A 15,887-nucleotide genomic window follows, 5' to 3' on the forward strand; every position below is an offset into this window, starting at 1 on the left:
TGCAACAGAAGGACAACAAATTGTCAGACAGGGCACTTCCTGCATGGAATCTTCTCAGGTTTTCGCCTGCCATATGAGTTCTTTTATACTCACAGACACCATTCAAACAGTTTTAGAAACTTTAGAGTGTTTTCTATCCAAATCTACTAATTATATGCATATTCTCGTTTCTGGGCAAGAGTAGTAACCAGTTTAAATCGGGTACGTTTTTTATCTGGCCGTGAAAATACTGCCCCCTAGCCCCAACAGGTTAAACAGGTAAACATTCACAAGGCCGCAGGGCCAGACGGATTACCAAGACGTGTACTGCGAGCATACGCTGACCAACTGGCAAGTGTCTTCACTGACATTTTCAACCTCTCCCTGTTCGAGTCTGTAATACCAACATGTTTTAAGCAGACAACCATAGTCCTTGTGTCCAAGAACACTAAGGTAACCTGCCTAAATGACTACCGTCTGTAGCCATGAAGGGCTTTGAAAGGCTGGTCATTGCTCACATCAACACCATTAACTCAGAAACCCTAGACCCACTCCAATTTGCATACCGCCCTAACAGATCCACAGATGATGCAATCTTGATTGCACTCCACACTGCCCTTTCCCACCTGGACAAAAGGAACACCTATGTGAGAATGCTATTCATTGACTACAGCTCAGCGTTCAATGCCATAGTGCCCTCAAAGCTCATCACTAAGCTACAGTGAAGAAAAAAACTATTTGATCCCCTGCTGATTTTGTACGTTTGCCCACTGACAAAGAAATGATCAGTCTATAATTTTAATGGTAGGTTTATTTGAACAGTGAGAGACAGAATAACAACAAAAAAATCCAGAAAAACACATGCCAAAAATGTTATAAATTGATTTGCATTTTAATGAGGGAAATAAGTATTTGACCCCCTCTCAATCAGAAAGATTTCTGGCTCCCATGTGTCTTTTATACAGGTAACGAGCTGAGATTAGGAGCACACTCTTAAAGGGAGTGCTCCTAATCTCAGCTTGTTACCTGTATAAAAGACACCTGTCCACAGAAGCAATCAATCAATCAGATTCCAAACTCTCCACCATGGCCAAGACCAAAGAGCTCTCCAAGGATGTCAGGGACAAGATTGTAGACCTACACAAGGCTAGAATAGGCTACAAGACCATCGCCAAGCAGCTTGGTGAGTAGGTGACAACAGTTGGTGCGATTATTCACAAATGGAAGAAACACAAAAGAACTGTCAATCTCCCTCGGCCTGGGGCTCCATGTAAGATCTCACCTCGTGGAGTTGCAATGATCATGAGAACGGTGAGGAATCAGCCCAGAACTACACGGGAAGATCTTGTCAATGATCTCAAGGCAGCTGGGACCATAGTCACCAAGAAAACAATTGGTAACACACTATGCCGTGAAGGACTGAAATCCTGCAGCACCCTCAAGAAAGCACATATACATGCCCCTATGAAGTTTGCCAATGAACATCTGAATGTTCAGAGGACAACTGGGTGAAAGTGTTGTGGTCAGATGAGACCAAAATGGACCTCTTTGGCATCAACTCAACTCGCCGTGTTTGGAGGAGGAGGAATGCTGCCTATGACCCCAAGAACACCATCCCCACCGTCAAACATGGAGGTGGAAACATTATGCTTTGGGGGTGTTTTTCTGCTAAGGGGACAGGACAACTTCACCGCATCAAAGGGACGATGGATGGGGCCATGTACCGTCAAATCTTGGGTGAGAACCTCCCTCCCTCAGCCAGCCAGGGCATTGAAAATGGGTCGTGGATGGGTATTCCAGCATGACAATGACCCAAAACACACGGCCAAGGCAACAAAGGAGTGGCTCAAGAAGAAGCACATTAAGATCCTGGAGTGGCTTAGCCAGTCTCCAGACCTTAATCCCATAGAAAATCTGTGGAGGGAGCTGAAGGTTTGAGTTGCCAAACGTCAGCCTCGAAACCTTAATGACTTGGAGAAGATCTGCAAAGAGGAGTGGGACAAAATCCCTCCTGAGATGTGTGAAAACCTGGTGGCCAACTACAAGAAACGTCTGACCTCTGTGATTGCCAACAAGGGTTTTGCCACCAAGTACTAAGTCATATTTTGCAGAGGGGTCAAATACTTATTTCCCTCATTAAAATGCAAATCATTTTATAACATTTTTGACATGCGTTTTTCTGGATTTTTTTGTTGTTATTCTGTCTCTCACTGTTCAAATAAACCTACCATTAAAATTATAGACTGATCATTTCTTTGTCAGTGGGCAAACGTACAAAATCAGCAGGGGATCAAATACTTTTTTCCCTCACTGTAAGGACCCTGGGACTTAATACGTCCCTCTGCAACTGGATCCTGTACTTCCTGACGGGTCGCCCCCAGGTGGTAAGTGTAGGAAACAACACATCCGCCACGCTGATCCTCAACGCGGGGCCCCTCGGGTGCGTGCTCAGTCCCCTCATGTACTCCCTGTTCACTCATGACTGCACGGCCAGGCACGACTCAACACACAACACCATCATTAAGTTTGCAGATGACACAACAGTGGTAGGCCTGATCACCGACAGCGACGAGACAGCCAATAGGGAGGAGGTCAGAGACCTGGCTGTGTGGTGCCAGGACAACAACCTCTCCCTCAATGTGATCAAGACAAAGGAGATGATTGTGGACTACAGGAAAAAGAGGATGGGGCTGTAGTGGAGCAGGTTGAGAGCTTCAAGTTCCTTGGTGTCCACATCACCAACAAACTAACATGGTCCAAGCACAGCAAGACAGTCGTGAAGAGGGCACAACAAAACCTATTCCCCCTCAGGAGACTGAAAAGATTTGGCATGAGTCTTCAGATCCTCAAAAGGTTCTACAGCTGCACCATCGAGAGCTTCCTGACTGGTTGCATCACCTCCTGGTATGGCAACTGCTCGGCTTCTGACTGCAAGGCACTACAGAGGGTAGTGTGTACGGCCCAGTACATCACTGGGGCCAAGCTTCCTGCCATCCAGGACCTCTATACCAGGCGGTGTCAGAGGAAGGCCCTAAAAGTTGTCAAAGACTCCAGCCACCCTAGTCATAGACTGTTCTCTCTGCTACCGCACGGCAAGCGGTACTGGAGCGCCAAGTCTAGGTCCAAGAAGCTTCTAAACAGCTTCTACCCCCAAGCCATAAGACTCCTGACCATCTATCCAAATGGCTGACCATCTAATCAAATGGCTACCCAGACTATTTGCATTGCCCCCACCCTTTTTTTTTACACCTCTGCTACTCTGTTGTTATCATCTATGCCTAGTCACTTTAATAACTCTACCTACATGTACATACTACCTCAAATAACCGGTGCCCCCGCACATTGACTCTGTACCATTACCCCCCTGTATATAGTCTCGCCATTGTTATTTCACTGCTGCTCTTTAATTACTTATTACTTTTATTTCTTATTCTTACTCTTGTTTTTTTCAAATGCATTGTTGGTTAGGGGCTCATAAGTAAGCATTTCACTGTAAGGACTACACTTGTTGTATTTGCCACATGTGACTAATAAAATGTTATTTTATTTGACCCATGACAATCATATCAGATCTGACGCAGACCTGTGAAATTATTTAGAATTCTGGATCTGGACCCGCTCGGGTCCCGATCGCGTCTGTGGAATTCGGGGTCCAGGTGGATCCGTGAAAACCTCTAGTCTGGACATCTGACCTCTTACACACTGCCCAATGTGCCCAGGGTTCGGTCAGACTCACACTTCAGTCTGTGCATGTTTCAGATCAACTACATTGCAGCCAAACTGGGCAGACTTACTAATCTACATATTACCTTGCATGCCAAATAACCAAAATAAACTATACTGCGCCTTGCCTTGCTCAAACTGATCCCATCAAACATGCTGTCTGTCTCATCCATTCTAGGTCCATGAACGCAGCGTCCAGTCTGATTTCCTGCTGACCATCCTGAAGGACGTGGTCCAGAAACGGTCCAACCTGCACCTGGTCATGATGAGCGCCACAGTCGACTGTGATAAGTTCGCTGCCTACTTCAACCGCTGTCCTATAGTCAACATCCCTGGCAGAACCTTCCCTGTCGAGGTTAGATGTCTAGAACTTTTCATTTCCCTATAGTTCACAGATATGAAAATATGAACTGTATTTTCTGTTTAAATTGTATTTTCCGTCACAAGGGAATTATATTCCTGTCCTAGTATGTCTAAGTGCCAAAAAGGATGTTATTTGTATCATACTACTTGTGGTTGTCCTGATATAAAATGTTATTTCAGCGATCGATGTAGTAGAGTATTGTTACAGTGTGACTCTCAGATGTTCTGTTGTATCGTGCTGTATGGTGTTGTCCTGATGTGTTCTGACCATATCATTAAAATGAATAGAAAGGTGAAATAAAATGTCATAATGGGTGGACTGGTCAGCCATTTTGAGTGTCCCCATAGCAATAAAAAAAGTGTAATTCTATTTCTGAAGTGTTTTGTTGCACCTCTATTGTCAGGTGTTCCATCTGGAGGACATAGTGGAGGAGACGGGCTATGTTCTGGAGAAGGACTCTGAATACAGCCAGAAGATCCTGGAGGAGGAGGAGGAAGTCAACATTAACTTCACGCAGAAAGGAGGGAAGAGCATGCAGCACCAGGTGAGAGGGGGTATGACAGAGGGGTGAGATCTTTGGGAGTGAGGGGCCTTGTGATAGTACCTACCTGCTGCATTGGGTCTCAGGGTCAGATTGATTACTGACTTGACTCTGAAAACACTGTATTATTGCCTTATTTCCTAAACTATACTGAATCATTGTGCTGTGTGCAATCCTATTCTACACTTCTGTAAATGCCTCAGATCCATGTTGTGCATTACAGTGAACAGGAACCAATACGTAACTCATGGTGTTTTGTGTGTGTTCTCCAGGAGTTTATAGTGAAAGACTCAGGCTCTGGCTGGGACCTGGGTCCTGACCTGGACCACTTCAGCAGCCGGACCCGCCACGCCCTGCAGTACATGAACCCCAACAAAATCAACATGGAACTGGTCCTGGACTTGCTTGACTACCTGGGTAAATACAGAGTTGCGGGTTCATTCAGCCCAGTGTGAGGACGTGGAGAGAGTTGGAGACTGGAGAGTTAGTCCAGTTTATATTTGCTTTATGGTTGTTGATATGGCTGTACTACACATGTTGGGGCAATTTAGATGTTGATTGATTGATTGGTGTTGCGCATACTGTAATATTTCTTCCCCTTCCCCCAGATAAGTCCCCTCAGTTTGCAGTGGTGGATGGAGCTGTTCTGGTGTTCCTCCCAGGTCTGGCCCACATCCAACAGCTTTATGACCTGCTCTCCACAGACAAGAGGTTCCGTGGCAAAGACAGGTGAGTTTATAGTCTTCACTGACAATGTCATCCTGAGAAGAATGCCATCTTGCGTGCTAGCAATTTATAAATTCATTTAGAAACTATTTTGTTGTAGCATAGGTTTTAGCTTTCATAAAGAGATTTGTTTATGTCTCCCTGTTCAGGTACAAACTGGTAGCCCTGCACTCCACACTGTCATCTAAGGACCAGGCTGCTGCATTTACAGTGCCCCCTACTGGAGTTAGGAAGGTACTGGGGTTTCTTTGTTTAGTGCAGTGATGAACTGAGATACATATTGCTATGAATGAACAAAAGTGATAAAATATTTTTTATTACCCTGTCTACCCTATTTTAGATTGTGCTGTCCACAAACATAGCGGAAACTGGAGTAACAATACCTGATGTTGTGTTCGTTATTGATACCGGAAAGACCAAAGAAAACAAGTACCATGAGAGTAGCCAGATGAGTTCCCTGGTGGAGACGTTTGTCAGCAAGGCCAGCGCCCTCCAGAGGCAAGGCAGGGCAGGACGCGTGCGGGACGGCTTCTGCTTCCGCCTGTACCCCAAATTCAGGTCAGCCCCTCCCTCTCAATCACAGAACAAGTTGCTGTCTACGACATAAATACCTCTACTGCCTTATCTGAGGTCAGCAGCTACAGACGTTACAGCCTGATTGTGAATGTTCTTCTCTGAAACAGGTTTCAGGCTTTCATGGATTACTCCATACCAGAGATACTGAGGGTTCCACTAGAGGAGCTGTGTCTTCATATCATGGTACACTGGCAACTGTAAACTGTCTGGTTCGTGCCCTGAATGATGATTTGGCTGACCACCGTAACCACCCCAACCACCGTAACCACCCCAACCACCGTAAACCACTCTAACCACCGTAACCACCGTAAACCACCCCAACCACCGTAACCACCCCAACCACCGTAACCACCCCAACCACCGTAAACCACCCCAACCACCGTAAACCACCCCAACCACCGTAAACCACCCCCAACCACCGTAAACCACCCCAACCACCGTAAACCACCCCAACCACCGTAAACCACCCCATCCACCGTAAACCACCGTAAACCACCCCAACCACCGTAACCACCCTAACCACCATAAACCACCATAACCACCCCAACCACCATAAACCACCGTAACCACCCCAACCACCGTAACCACCGTAAACCACCCCAACCACCGTAACCACCGTAAACCACCCCAACCACCGTAAACCACCCCAACCACCGTAACCACCGTAAACCACCGTAAACCACCCCAACCACCGTAAACCACCCCAACCACCGTAAACCACCCCAACCACCGTAAACCACCCCAACCACTGTAACCACCGTAAACCACCCCAACCACCGTAACCACCATAAACCACCCCAACCACCGTAAACCACCCCAACCACCGTAAACCACCCCAACCACTGTAACCACCGTAAACCACCGTAAACCACCCCAACCACCGTAAACCACCCCAACCACCGTAACCACCCCAACCACCGTAAACCACCCCAACCACCGTAAACCACCCCAACCACCACAAACCACCCCAACCACCGTAAACCACCCCAACCACCGTAAACCACCCCAACCACCGTAAACCACCCCAACCACCACAAACCACCCCAACCACCACAAACCACCCCAACCACCGTAAACCACCCCAACCACCGTAAACCACCCCAACCATCCCAACCACCGTAAACCACCCCAACCACCGTAAACCACCCCAACCACCATAAACCACCCCAACCACCGTAAACCACCCCAACCACCCCAACCACCGTAACCACCGTAAACCACCCCAACCACCGTAAACCACCCCAACCACCGTAACCACCGTAAACCACCGTAAACCACCCCAACCACCGTAAACCACCCCAACCACCATAAACCACCCCAACCACCTTAAACCACCCCAACCACCGTAAACCACCCCAACCACCGTAAACCACCCCAACCACTGTAACCACCGTAAACCACCCCAACCACCGTAACCACCATAAACCACCCCAACCACCGTAAACCACCCCAACCACCGTAACCACCGTAAACCACCGTAAACCACCCCAACCACCGTAACCACTGTAAACCACCCCAACCACCGTAACCACCCCAACCACCGTAAACCACCCCAACCACCGTAAACCACCCCAACCACCACAAACCACCCCAACCACCGTAAACCACCCCAACCACCGTAAACCACCCCAACCACCGTAAACCACCCCAACCACCACAACCACCCCAACCACCACAACCACCCCAACCACCGTAAACCACCCCAACCACCGTAAACCACCCCAACCATCCCAACCACCGTAAACCACCCCAACCACCGTAAACCACCCCAACCACCATAAACCACCCCAACCACCGTAAACCACCCCAACCACCCCAACCACCGTAAACCACCACAAACCACCGTAAACCACCCCAACCACCACAAACCACCCCAACCACCGTAAACCACCCCAACCACCGTAACCACCGTAAACCACCGTAACCACCGTAAACCACCCCAACCACCCCAACCACCGTAAACCACCGTAACCACCGTAAACCACCCCAACCACCGTAAACCACCCCAACCACCGTAACCACCGTAAACCACCCCAACCACCGTAACCACCGTAAACCACCCCAACCACCGTAAACCACCCCAACCACCATAACCACCCCAACCACCGTAAACCACCCCAACCACCATAAACCACCCCAACCACCACAAACCACCGTAACCACCCCAACCACCGTAAACCACCTCAACCACCGTAAACCACCCAAACCACCCCAACCACCGTAAACCACCCCAACCGCCACAAACCACCCCAACCACCGTAAACCACCCCAACCACCGTAAACCACCCCAACCACCGTAAACCACCCCAACCACCACAAACCACCCCAACCACCGTAAACCACCCCAACCACCGTAAACCACCCCAACCACCACAAACCACCCCAACCACCGTAAACCACCCCAACCACCGTAACCACCCCAACCACCGTAAACCACCCCAACCACCATAAACCACCCAAACCACCCCAACCACCGTAAACCACCCCAACCACCGTAAACCACCCCAACCACCACAAACCACCCCAACCACCGTAAACCACCCCAACCACCGTAAACCACCCCAACCACCGTAAACCACCCCAACCACCACAAACCACCCCAACCACCGTAAACCACCCCAACCACCGTAAACCACCCCAACCACCACAAACCACCCCAACCACCGTAAACCACCCCAACCACCGTAACCACCGTAAACCACCGTAACCACCGTAAACCACCCCAACCACCGTAACCACCGTAAACCACCGTAACCACCATAAACCACCCCAACCACCGTAACCACCGTAAACCACCCCAACCACCGTAAACCACCCCAACCACCATAACCACCCCAACCACCGTAAACCACCCCAACCACCGTAAACCACCCCAACCACCATAAACCACCCCAACCACCACAAACCACCGTAACCACCCCAACCACCGTAAACCACCCCAACCACCGTAAACCACCCCAACCACCACAAACCACCCCAACCACCGTAAACCACCCCAACCACCACAAACCACCCCAACCACCGTAAACCACCCCAACCACCACAAACCACCCCAACCACCACAAACCACCCCAACCACCGTAAACCACCCCAACCACCGTAAACCACCCCAACCACCGTAAACCACCCCAACCACCACAAACCACCCCAACCTACCCAACCACTGTAACCACCGTAAACCACCCCAACCACCGTAAACCACCCCAACCACCGTAAACCACCCCAACCACCTTAAACCACCCAAACCACCACAAACCACCCCAACCACCGTAAACCACCCCAACCACCACAAACCACCCCAACCACCGTAAACCACCCCAACCATCACAAACCACCCCAACCACCGTAAACCACCCCAACCACCACAAACCACCCCAACCACCGTAAACCACTCCAACCACCCCAACCACCGTAAACCACCCCAACCACCACAAACCACCCCAACCACCCCAACCATCCCAACCACCGTAACCACCGTAAACCACCCCAACCACCGTAACCACCCCAACCACCATAAACCACCCCAACCACCGTAAACCACCCCAACCACCGTAAACCACCGTAAACCACCCCAACCACCGTAAACCACCCCAACCACCGTAAACCACCCCAACCACCGTAAACCACCCCAACCACCACAAACCACCCCAACCACCGTAAACCACCCCAACCACCACAAACCACCCCAACCACCACAAACCACCCCAACCACCGTAAACCACCCCAACCACCATAACCACCCCAACCACCGTAAACCACCCCAACCACCGTAAACCACCCCAACCACCACAAACCACCCCAACCACCGTAAACCACCACAAACCACCCCAACCACCTTAAACCACCCCAACCACCACAAACCACCCCAACCACCGTAAACCACCCCAACCACCACAAACCACCCCAACCACCGTAAACCACCCCAACCACCGTAAACCACCCCAACCACCACAAACCACCCCAACCACCGTAAACCACCCCAACCACCGTAAACCACCCCAACCACCGTAACCACCATAAACCACCCCAACCACCGTAACCACCCCAACCACCATAAACCACCCCAAGCACCGTAAACCACCCCAACCACCCTAACCACCCCAACCACCGTAAACCACCGTAAACCACCCCAACCACCGTAAACCACCCCAACCACCGTAAACCACCCCAACCACCGTAACCACCGTAAACCACCGTAACCACCGTAAACCACCCCAACCACCGTAAACCACCCCCACCACCATAAACCACCCCAACCACCGTAAACCACCCCAACCACCGTAAACCACCCCAACCACCCTAAACCACCCCAACCACCCTAAACCACCCCAACCACCCTAAACCACCCCAACCACCGTAAACCACCCCAACCACCGTAAACCACCCCAACCACCGTAAACCACCCCAACCACCACAAACCACCCCAACCACCGTTAACCACCCCAACCACCGTAAACCACCCCAACCACCATAAACCACCCCAACCACCATAAACCACCCCAACCACTGTAAACCACCCCAACCACCACAACCACCACTGTTCGGTCTCTGTCCCCTCTACAGAAATGTGAGTATGGCTCTCCAGAGGAGTTCCTGTGTCGAGCCCTAGACGCGCCCCAGCCCCAGTCTGTGAGTAATGCCGTGTGCCTGCTCCGGAGGATCGGAGCGTGTATACCGGAGGGCCACACCCTCACCCCGCTGGGTCACCATCTCGCCACTTTGCCTGTCAACGTCAAGATCGGCAAGATGCTTATCTTTGGTGCCATCTTGGGCTGCCTGGACCCCATTGTAAGTTACAGTCCATGCGGGGTGTCATACATTTCTGAATTAGCATTGTATTGTATTAACTGCTTGCAAAATCAGCAATCAACAATGTGAAATGGGACTCACATAGTTAAATCTGGAATCCTTAATTGAAACAAGAATAAAGCAGTCACCCCGCCAGTGTCTTGGTAAAAAGCTGAGGGATGGGCCTGGAGAAATGGAACCACTCTCTATGGGTTCAAGGACTGACCATCCATGATATCAAAATTATAGTTTTAACCATGTTTTCAGGCTATACAGTGTTTGTTTACATTTGACATTGTTTACAAATATTGGACTAAAACAAGCTTATATTTTGGGTTCTGATGGGGTATGACAGTTGAACTAAGCTCATGATGCATTTAGAAGTTATTTTCTTCAAGAATAAATGGGTATATATCATTTATTTTTAAGTCCAAAAATAGATGTAGCAACTAAGGATTCCAGCTTCAAAGGATCAATCTAATTTCCATTATGACTGAATGTAATTGTATTGCAGGCGACTATAGCAGCAGCGATCTCGGAGAAGTCTCCCTTTGCCACACCCATGAACCAGAAGGATCAGGCTAACCTGGCTAAAGCTGCCCTGGCTGTAGCCAACTCAGATCACCTGACTATCTACAATGCTTACCTGGGGTAGGTGCATCTCTTTTCAAAAGTATGAAAGACCAAAATCTGAGACAGCTAATTCAGGGTCATGTTCAGTTGGGCACGTGGCAGCAAATTGTTTTGCGACAGTAAAGAAAACATGTGTTTCTTGGTCAAGTTCACCTAGTACCCTCTGTTTCAATTCATTTTCTTCCATATTGTGCCTAATAAATAAAACCCTGGACCCTGTTCTCTCTAAAGCAACTGAGTCATAGCCTAACCCTGAATAAGTTGATTGTTCCTGTGCCGTTTTAATGACTCAGCCACCATTTTGGTTTCTGTTCCCTAATGGTATTGTTCTGCTAACAGGTGGAAGAACATACGCAGTGAGGGATATCGAGCCGAAATGGCCTACTGCAGGAAACACTTCCTGAACCGTACCGCCCTCATCACCATAGAGGTACTCTATTTTCTAACTTGTGTATGGTTCTCTCAACTGATATGCTTTAACAGTGAGTGTCAGGGTTGGGGTCAATTTCGAATTTCAGTTTACTTCTTTAATTGACTGAATTGAAATAAAAAAATATATATATTATTCTTTTTTACCCTTTTTCTCTCCCCAATTTCGTGGTATCCAATTGGTAGTTACAGTCTTGTCTCATTGCTGCAACTCCCGTACGGACTCGGGAGAAAAACCGTGTGCCCTCCGAAACACAACCCAACCAAGCCACACTGCTTCTTGACACAATGCCTACTTAACCCGGAGGAAACACCGTACACCTGGTGACCTGCGTCTGGCCCGCCACAGGAGTCGCTAGTGTGCGATGGGACAAGGACATCCCTGCCGCCCAAACCCTCCCCTAACCCAGACGACGCTGGGACAATTGTGCGCCGCCCCATGGGTCTCCCGGTTGCAGCCGGCTGCGACAGAGCCTGGACTCTAAGCCAGAATCTCTAGTGGCACAGCTAGCACTGCGATGCAGTGTCTTAGACCACTGTGCCACTCGGAAAGCCGTTGAAATTGAATTTACCCCAACCCTGTTGAGCATGTACAACTGCTGTACACAGTGACAGTAGTTATAAGAGATCATATGACATTTAGAGTGGTTGGTAAGGACATTAAACCTGGATCTCTTCTCCATCAGGACATCAAACAGGAGCTGATGCGTATGATGGACCAGGCTGGATTCTCTGGTTCCTCCAGGTCCGGTCGAGGACCACCTTCCCGGGATCAGTCTGACCCCAGAGGTCCCCAAGCTCCCCTCACCCCCCTTGGTAAGCCTCAGATCTGTGTCCTGAACGCGGTGCTGACGGCAGGACTGTATGACAGCGTGGGGCGGATCCTCTACACTCCCTCTGTGGACGTCCTGGACCGGGTGGCGTGCTCTGTGGAGACAGCCCAGGGGAAGGCCCAAGTCCACCCCTCCTCCGTCAACCGCTGCCTGCAGACACGCGGCTGGCTGCTCTTCCAGGAGAAGGTCAGTTGGTCCCATAGAGATATATTGATCGATGATCATTCATCTACCCGTCTGTAATCTCTATGGTGAAATCGATTACTCACTGGGTGTAGAAGATGCCCTTAACTGGAGATATAGGATCAAATTCTCCCTACTTGTAATCCTAACCAAGGGTGTGGCTAGGCCGGGGCAACCTCTAACTCCCAGGTAGGCCTAAATAGAATAATTTACTGTGTGTAATTTTAGGTAAAATACTATTAAGTTGCTCATTGTTTTAAATCTAATTTTGACTCTCCCTCAGGTAAAATACTCTAAGATCTACCTGCGGGACACAACGCTGATCTCTCCCTTCCCCATGCTACTGTTTGGAGGGGACATCGACGTACAACACCGGGAGAGACTCATCTCTCTGGATGGATGGATACACTTCCAGGTCAGAGTTCACTGGGTCAGCTGTATTACATGTCTATTGTTATGTCGGTGTCATGAATGACTAGAGTGGTGTGTCAGTGCAACAGTAGATACAGTGTGATACACAAAGAGAAATAAAATAAAACTCTTGTAGCCAGTTTCCCAGACCCAGATTAAAAATAAAATTACTTCTCAATAGAGAATCTCCATTGTAAGTGCTCTATAGTCCAATACTAGTCTTAGGCTACAATCCACATTCAAAGTAGACAGCCCTCGGCTCTAAACCCTCAGCCCGTGAATGATGTTTTACATCGTTACATCCGAGTGTACTTTAAATGTCCCTTGCCCAAGCGAGGAAGAGTGTTGATCGGAGAGGCAACGTCGTTAGAGGAAATCTTCAAATTGAGTTTAAAAACAAATAACCTAAAGCTATTAATGTACCTAGTAAGCTAACATAGCTAGCTAGCAGTCCTGTCAGGTAGCTAGCTACAGTTGCCCATAGCTGGCTAGCTGGTATTATAGTTTATTTATTCCAATAAATTTCTGAATTCCCCAAAAATATGTTTGTGAAGCTAACTACATTTTTAAAGGGTCCTCACTACAAGACTAAGCCAATTTGCCAATGCTAAAATCAATGTCATCTATACATATTTTTTAGCAAGCTAGTGTCATAATTTTGTCAGACATGCCTAAAATTCAGCCATGTTGATTCAATTTGACACTTTGCACGGACCGGAGTTTGACACGTGACTACAGTTTGCATTGAATTGTGGGTCATACCAACCCCACAAGTGATCAAAGTTCTTCACTCGCTCCATCAAGCTAAATCAAGGGCCGAGGAGGCAACGTTAGTGAATTGGACCTCCACTTAAGATGGCAATCAAACTGCATCCGGTTTTGATGAGGATTCCCCCAAGGGAAAGTGGCTATTGTGAGGGCTAAAATTACTGTGTTTGGACTGCAGCCTTAATCTAGGTCCAGGAAACCCTTGTAGTTGAGCATACTGTTGCAAGCGTGGCTCTGTCTGATCTCTGTTCCTCCCTGGCCTCCTCTCTCTCTCTCCCAGGCCCCAGTGAGGATCGGAGTGATCTTTAAACATCTGAGGAAGCTCATAGACTCACTACTGGAGAAAAAGCTGGAGAATCCAAGGATGAATCTAGAAGGTAATATTCTACCCTTTTTCTGTCTTTTCCCCCTCCCTTTTCTCTTGAATCCCTCTCTCATTTTCTGTTTCCTTCTTCCTCATCCTTCCAGTCTCTTCCTAAGCCCCCTACGTTTTTCTTTTTTGTGTTCATGACATTGTGCTGTGTGTTGTTTCACTGTGTAGTGGTAAATGGTGTTGTTTACTCTTTTACTCTCTCCCATAGATGAGAAGACCATCCAGTTGATAATAGAACTGATCAAGATGGAGAATGTCTTCTGACCACTGTGACCTCTGACCTCTCATTGGAGACCTCGGTCATACATGGTTGTCCAAGGACAGAGCCTAAAGATCAGAGGGTGGTGGTTGTACTGTATAATGACATTTAAATCATGAAATTAAAGAGCATATTTCTTCTCTTATCAATGATGACTGTTGCCAAACAAAATAAAGCTGTATGTGGTGTTGATGGCTAATTGATGTTTGATATCCGTTTTAGGGAAATAACATTTTTAAATTAATTCATAGCTCCCTCCCTCGGAATGTAACAAACATCCTTTGGTGATTAGCATGTCTTTGTTTTCTAAAATAAACAAAACTAATGGCCTTGTGTGTGCGCCTTGTAAACATACTTGAAATATTCCTGCAATTATGCCACACTGGTGCTGCCCAAACAGTTATTTTAGATTATAAACTGGGTGGTTCGAGCCCTGAATGCTGATTGGCTGACAGCCATGATATATCAGACCGTATACCATGGGTATGAAAAAAACGTATTTTTACTGCTCTAATTAAGTAGGTAACCAGTTTATAATAGCAATAAGGTACCTCACTGGTTTGTGGTACATGGCTAATATACCATGGATAAGTGCTGTATCCAGGTACTTTGTGTTGCGTCGTACCAAAGAACAGCCGTTAACCGTGGTATATTGGCCATATACCACACCCCCTCGGGCCTTATTGCGTAATTCTTTAAAGTTTAAGACATTGGGGGAGGGGGGTGATAAGCTGACATATGGGATTGTTTTAAGATGGTCATACTATGGATCATTTAGCTATTTGATTTAGGTATAAAAAAAATTGTGTAAAAAATATTGATTTTGGCCTTTACTAGAACACCATCATGTTGCTCAGAATCTTTCTATAGTGGGGTCCCATTGGTTTGTAGCCCGAACGGTTCGGATGCTACCAAACAGAAGTTGGCACATCGACGGTACTGACTTCAGCCGTGTCTCCTGACACTTGTGGGGGTCATAGGGCAAAGCGGAGAACATCGTGTTCATGAGAGTCATCTTTCCATAGAGGGGTCATAATAGTTTTTAGGTCAAACCGTTCAGACGCTACAGAAGTTTACGTGAGAAGACTGATTTTCAGTGGTACTAACGTATCTCGATGAAGCATGGATTCTAGACTATTCCATGCCTCGAGAAGGCAGTCTTGCCTAATACTGTAAATGATTTCAAGGTTTTACTGCTAACCTACAAAGCATTACATGGGCTTGCTCCTACCTATTTTTCCGATTTGGTCCTGCTGTACATACCTACACGTACGCTACGGTCACAAGACGCGGGCCTCCTA

The 15,887-nt window shown here is 48.1% G+C and overlaps 1 protein-coding gene across 1 annotated transcript in view; it reads left to right on the plus strand.

Moving 5' to 3' along the window:
- dhx29 (DEAH (Asp-Glu-Ala-His) box polypeptide 29) overlaps positions 1-14,916 on the plus strand; it is a 29,520-nt gene extending 14,604 nt beyond the window's left edge. The window contains exons 15-28 of the mRNA XM_029692199.1: positions 3,881-4,057; positions 4,470-4,610; positions 4,880-5,024; positions 5,216-5,336; positions 5,483-5,567; positions 5,674-5,891; positions 6,017-6,092; positions 10,473-10,697; positions 11,212-11,348; positions 11,670-11,760; positions 12,446-12,778; positions 13,059-13,190; positions 14,235-14,331; positions 14,536-14,916. Of these exons, the coding sequence (XP_029548059.1) occupies positions 3,881-4,057; positions 4,470-4,610; positions 4,880-5,024; positions 5,216-5,336; positions 5,483-5,567; positions 5,674-5,891; positions 6,017-6,092; positions 10,473-10,697; positions 11,212-11,348; positions 11,670-11,760; positions 12,446-12,778; positions 13,059-13,190; positions 14,235-14,331; positions 14,536-14,591 (2,034 nt within the window). The 3' untranslated portion in view covers positions 14,592-14,916. The remainder of the gene's footprint in view (positions 1-3,880; positions 4,058-4,469; positions 4,611-4,879; positions 5,025-5,215; positions 5,337-5,482; positions 5,568-5,673; positions 5,892-6,016; positions 6,093-10,472; positions 10,698-11,211; positions 11,349-11,669; positions 11,761-12,445; positions 12,779-13,058; positions 13,191-14,234; positions 14,332-14,535) is intronic.
- Positions 14,917-15,887: the final 971 nt, after the last annotated feature.

This window comes from Salmo trutta, chromosome 15 (genome assembly GCF_901001165.1).
Source record: "Salmo trutta chromosome 15, fSalTru1.1, whole genome shotgun sequence".
NCBI lineage: Eukaryota > Metazoa > Chordata > Actinopteri > Salmoniformes > Salmonidae > Salmo > Salmo trutta.